The sequence below is a fragment of the Hypomesus nipponensis genome, chromosome 8 (genome assembly GCF_054491055.1).
Source record: "Hypomesus nipponensis isolate SF chromosome 8, ASM5449105v1, whole genome shotgun sequence".
NCBI lineage: Eukaryota > Metazoa > Chordata > Actinopteri > Osmeriformes > Osmeridae > Hypomesus > Hypomesus nipponensis.
Genome location: NC_140368.1, coordinates 6967744 through 6973696, shown reverse-complemented (window position 1 = coordinate 6973696; position 5953 = coordinate 6967744). Strand labels below are relative to the sequence as shown.

Genomic DNA, 5953 nt, shown 5'->3' with positions numbered 1-5953 from the left:
GGTTTGCTTTGGAGAGGAGGATAGGTGAGGTTATGTTTCAGTGCAAACCCTGGGACGTCGTGCGGAGTTTGGATAGCCGGAGATGAGATTAAATTACTGGCCTGATGGCAAACGTGTCCCCCGGGTGAAAAATGTGGAACCTATTAGAAATCTTTTCAAAGGGAGTGGGGAGAGAAGTTTAACGTCACTGAAACAGCAACATTGTGGGGATGGCTCATTGTGTTACTAATCCTCTCCTGCATTCCTTTTTTGGGACATAAACAAAATATTGTGCATCAGAGCACGTTATGCTATTAGTCAATTATTAAATTAGCTAACAATGCTGGTGAAACACATTTTGCCCATTTTCATACTGCAGAGTGCAAGTTTCTATTTGAGTTTGATGATAGATCTCTCAAATGCTTTGAAGGACAATACTTTTTGTAATTGTTTTTCTGTAGAGAGAGATTGCCAGACATTCATCCTAGAGAGTATCAAGACCCCAAACACAGAGTTGTATCCATCTATCTCCACCCCTGCCTCTGTGCCCAGCAGATACAGTTCACCGATCAAAGACGGAGCCCAACCCAACTATCACAGTCAGTCAGGATCTCTTCTCAGACTAACAAGAACATCAATGCAATTAGCGGGAGAGACACTTTTATCTTATCTCTGAAACACTGTTTCAGTGTTGGAGTGTGAATGGGTTACAGATGAGATCACACACATTACACCGCAATCTCACTGTGTCTGGCTATTGTCTCAGAACGGTGAACGGTCTCAACCATACACTTTTTGGCAGTGTGTGTATGTGTGTGACGTCTGTTTGCCCTCAAGCTGGTCTTTTGGCACGTGTTCAGTCGCAATCTGATTTTACCAACAGATCGATTTCAGGCCAAAGAAAAGACAAAGTACACTGCTTCTGAACAGAATTCTAATCCTAGGCTTTCTGGAGTAGTCAAAAGATCACATCCCAAAGCTTCTCTTTGGATACTAGAGCCTATAACTCCAACCCCTTTGCTTGGGTTAGGACACAGTCCGGCGTGGATTAAGTTCCAAGCCCGTCTGAAATGATAATAGAGGTCATTTTGTGTTTTTCTAAGGGCAGCAAAACTGTGTGTTTTACCGTTAGCCATAATTGGAGCAGCAGGTTGGTATTAGGGCTCAGGTAGGGATCACTGTGAGATGATCAAACGCAGCTGTGGGTCAGGTAGCCTCACAGCCAGAGGCTTGCTTGAGTCTCGTTTAAAGGTTGGGACCTCATTTGCTGGGTCATAGCTCTCAGCAGAGGGTTGAAATTAACAAGAAGGACTGATACTGCAGGGAAATTCCACATTTTCCAGTCCGGTGCTGCAATGTTTAGATACCCACACAAATGGCGATGTCAGTAGACATGATGCCGCCTGTGCCAGGTAGACAGATATATACAGATTAGAAGGAATAAACCATGTGTGTCTGCCAAGGATTCCAGTACAGACGTGAGTTTCAGGACAATATAAGTTAAGGAGGTGACAGAACAGTGTCCAGGATGGACCCTCGAATTATATGTCAGATGGATTATGGCTTCAGAACTAGTCAAAATACTGAAAGTGCCTGTAGGTTAGGTGATGACATTCATTTGGTTAGGATGGTGGCAGGCTTAATGGTCAGCTATACAAATACACTAATAGGATCGGAGCTGCTAAGTGGAGCCTTATAAATAGAACAATCCTCTGCAGTGTTATCACTGTGTACCTCTTTCTCTCTCACTCAATTTCTCTCGCTTTTGGTCTAGTAGTCTGTCAACCACCACGTTTCCAATTTCGACAAATTTGCTGATGCTTTCTCAGTTCTTAAGGTAATAAATGCTAGTTTCTCTACCAACGTCTGATACTGCAGGATTGCAATCTTTATCTCTGGTTAGCTGTTTAGATGAGGCTCATTGGTGACTTGTTGTGATATTATTGACAGACCTCTTTACACAGACAGGGTAGTGCCATCGGGTGAAAAAGATTGTGTAAAGACCTGGTAAACTACTTTTAGCTTTATTCAGAACAGTTATTTTGACATGCTGAGACTTACACTAAATGCAGGAACTGCAGAATACAGTTGTGTCCATTGTTAAAAAAAAATGGGACAACTCTCATTTACACGGGACCTTTTACATGGGACTGGATACTTTAAGCCATCCTGTTTTGAAAGAAAGTTTTCTGCCTATGCTAAATTTGTACTGTGTTTGCAGTTGCTGGAGCTGTTGATAAACAGCACTACCTGGTGGTTGATCTTTTTTGAATTGGAAAAAAGTATCCCCTTCTCATAGATTAGTCCTAAAAATCTAATGAGATCAATCCTCCTTAGCACAGCAGTGACTTCTAGGAAGTGTTTATAAGGTTATCACTGTTGTGTAAGACGTCACCTTAACCCTCCCTTGGTAAGAAAGATGAATTTGACTTAACTTTGTGATGTTTCAGCTCTGTATCTGCGAGCGTCCCGCTATGATGAGGACCCTGGTTGTTCTGACGTTCCTCGTATCATCTCTGGAGTTCCTGTTCTGCACCCCTGTCTACCCAGTGGGGCCAAATGAGGAGATTCTCAAACGTGAGTGTTCTTAAGGAGTTTGAGGGTTAAAGTTAGGGTGAAAATCCATGCGGCCCTCACCCCCCGACTACAAGGCATACATGTGTGAGAGGCATGTCGTTGATGTTCGTGTTCTCTCTGGCTGCGTGTGCAGAGCTGTCCAGGGAAGGCGAGAGGCATGTTGACGAGGAGATGAAGAGAGCCCTTTTTGGGGTCAAACAGATGAAGGAGACGATGGAGAGGAATGAAGAGAAACACAAGCAGTTCATGAACAGCCTGCAACACAGCAGTGACAAGAGAAAAGTAAGAATGCAGAGGAAATAAACAGACAGATTGTTCACACCTTAGAAACGTCTGCATCTTTTTTCACTAGATTGACTTAGTAACTGTTCAGTAATTTCTACTTTACCAACGCTTTTGTATGATTGTGGCTAAAACAGCCTCAAACCATCCTAAACGTTTTGCTCACCACACGTTCACACCCACAGAAGACCCGACGTCTGTTCTCTGTCTTCCCCAAGCAACGACATCTATAACGGCCACATATTTTCTGCTTCACATGCAAATGTTGATAGAGAAACCCACAAAGCAGACAGTGAGTAGTGTGGTTATGGGAAAGGGGAGTAGGGAGTAGAGAGTATAGTTACAGCACATTCAGGATTAATGAACTGTCTGTAGATGTGTCCGTGTTCGTTACAAACGAGCTGCCGAGAGCCAGGGTTCTAAACCACAGCATCTTCTTTCAATAGACAATACACTCACCACAGTCCTCCTACACTGAGAACAGGCCAACAAAGATCATAAGAAAAAGGACCCAGAAAAAACCCCAGCCAAACAATGATCAGCAGACTGATGTTTATTTTGAAATTACGATGTTTCCCTCACTCCTGCTTGCTCATCTGATCTCGCCTGGATTGGTGACGGCTGTGTGGTGAGGCAGCTGTTTGCACCTATTCCATCTCGTTAGATCAGACGTGACCTTGAGTAGGGGAGAAAGAAGGGAGCTTGCACTACAAGAGAATTCAGAGACAGTCTTTCCATTCATCATTCCCCTTTACTGTGCTCTTCGCTAAGGGGGCGGTGCAGTTGGCCACGGAGACGGAACACAAGCTTCAGGAGGCTGAGCAGCAGTGCCGTGATTCGCTGAGGATGTCGTTTGAGGAGTGTCGTCCCTGCTTAGAGGACACCTGTAGGAACTTCTACACCTCCACCTGCCGGAGGGGCTTTTCATCCTTCTCCTTCAAGGTGAATCCCACAAGTCGTATTTATTGCACCAATCCATTGCGTTCACAGCATCATGAGATAAATCAATTGCAGTATTTGTGAATTTTGGTTCCAGGCCTGTGCCACTGTAAACCATGTGTCAACCAGGCTGTGTGTTGTACTGTGTGCTGTAGTTCAGGAGTTCTTTTCCTCTTCCTTAGGTGGAAGAGTTCTTCAAGAAGATGTCGTCCCAGTTGGAATTTCAAGACGAGGTCTACAACCAGAACCAGGACCCAGACCAGAGCCAAAAGCCAGAATCTCAGACCCAGACCCCCGACAGAATGGAACAAGAGCTGGTTCAAGTGGAGGCCTCCTTCAGACAGCTGAAGAGCAGAGTGGGCCTCCTCTACAACACAAGCGTGGAGCTGGTCAACAGGATGCACCAGGAGTTTGGCCATACCTTCCATGTAGCCTTTACCACCGATTTGAAGCCCAGGTTGCTCACCCCCACCGAGGAGACCCCTAGCCTGGGCTTCCTTAGGGGAATGGGTCTGGAGCACATCCTGGATTCAGTGTATGACTTTGGCAAGACTATGCTGGAAGAGTTCAGTTATGCGATGACTGACACATTGGACGAGGTGAAAGAGACTCAGCAGCAGAGAGGTATGCAGACTACATTCTAAGATACAATTTCATAGGTCTGCATTGTGCACACTTTACGGACATATTGTTGATCACTGATTCCAATCAAAAGTTTTTGAGATCGATCATACACACATTGACGATAAAAAGCAATCGATATTTCCGTTACAAATAGAATCTCCTGCCACAGTACCTGATCTCATTGACTTAAAATGTGTGTTGCCACGATGAAGCTAACACGTTTCCTGTACATGCAATAATTCAAGGTGTTGATTTGATTGGCCGTGTGCCATGCACCTCTCTCCAGCTCCAGGGTCGTCCTTAGATGGGGGTGCGGGCCACAGCAGGTACCTGTGCAGACGGCTGCGCAGGCAGGCCTCAGACTGCTGGCTGCTGCAGGACCAGTGTGACAACTGTCAAGAGGCTCTAAGAAGAGGTGAAGGTTAAAGATCAGAGTGTGAGAGTACAAATACAGTGTCTGCCTACAGTATCTGTGGCATAGTCGATCGATGCACAGCCACATGCAATGTCTGCAAATACACGTGTGTCTTCTCTGCTCCTCTCCAGAGTGCCCCAGCATGAGGGAGCTTCACTCTGAGCTGGAGGAGATCCACCTCCTGCTGAACGCTTCTCTGCAGCAGTACGAGGACACGCTGCTGGTGGTCCAGAGACACACGGACGACACGCTCACATGGCTGGACGTCACAGCAGAGAAGTACGGCTGGGTGACCCTGCTGGCTAATGACACTCTGGGCCCGCAGCACATCTTTACCATCACTTCAGTAAGTGACACTGATGGCAGTGACACTGATGGCAGTGACACTGATGGCAGTGACACTAATGGCAGCTCTTTACTCATTTGAATGAAAAAGCAGAGGTAGCCTATTAGCTTTGTGATTCAAACTGTTGTGGTTATGTGTTTTGATTATTGGTGGTTTCTAGGTGGTTCCACACATGCAGATGAGGGACAGTGGGTCTAAGGTGGACACCACAGTGGCTGTTAAGGTCCTGGACTCTCCATTGTTGACCCTCTCAGTTCCAGCTGAATTGGCGATGCAGGACCCTGCCTTCATCCAGTATGTGGCCAAAGAGGCCTTGGTGCTATACAAACAGAAGTTGAACAGTAAGCATCAGACCCGTGTAGGCTACAACTCGGCACATTTTGCATCATACTGTTAAATGTTACAAGTTTACTCCAGAGAGTTTACTGTTGACCCAGATAAAACCCACTTCTTTTCTTTTTTTTTTACAGAATTGCAGTGATATGGATATCTACAAGAAACCCACATCTGTGATTCAATATTCAAGGCCTGGTATTTTGGTAAAGTGTATTGCACTGTATTTTTCATCTTTCTCCAAGTAGAAGATTTGGAATGGTTCTTGATTTGGTGATAACTGAACTGTAAAATAAAACATTTCAAAATGTTGCTTCCATTTATGCGTGAATGAAGACTTGGCTTTAACCAGAGCCATGGCTCTGGCTTTAACGTGTGGAGTGGGTTGTTCAGTAGGCGGGGCTTAAAGTGTGCGCGTTTTTCTATACATTCTATTGGTTTTCGGATCACGCGTCAAG

At 45.3% G+C, this 5953-nt stretch overlaps 1 protein-coding gene across 1 annotated transcript; it reads left to right on the top strand.

The window, feature by feature from the left end:
* The first annotated feature begins 2435 nt into the window (after positions 1–2435).
* On the top strand, positions 2436–5720 carry LOC146274946 (clusterin-like protein 1). The gene is made up of 8 exons (XM_084703467.1): positions 2436–2556; positions 2690–2838; positions 3610–3780; positions 3960–4401; positions 4688–4816; positions 4948–5162; positions 5323–5503; positions 5633–5720. The coding sequence occupies exons 1-8, from the start codon at positions 2454–2456 to the stop codon at positions 5641–5643; spliced, it is 1401 nt and encodes a 466-aa protein (XP_084559593.1). The 5' UTR covers positions 2436–2453; the 3' UTR covers positions 5644–5720.
* The last annotated feature ends 233 nt before the right edge of the window (positions 5721–5953 follow it).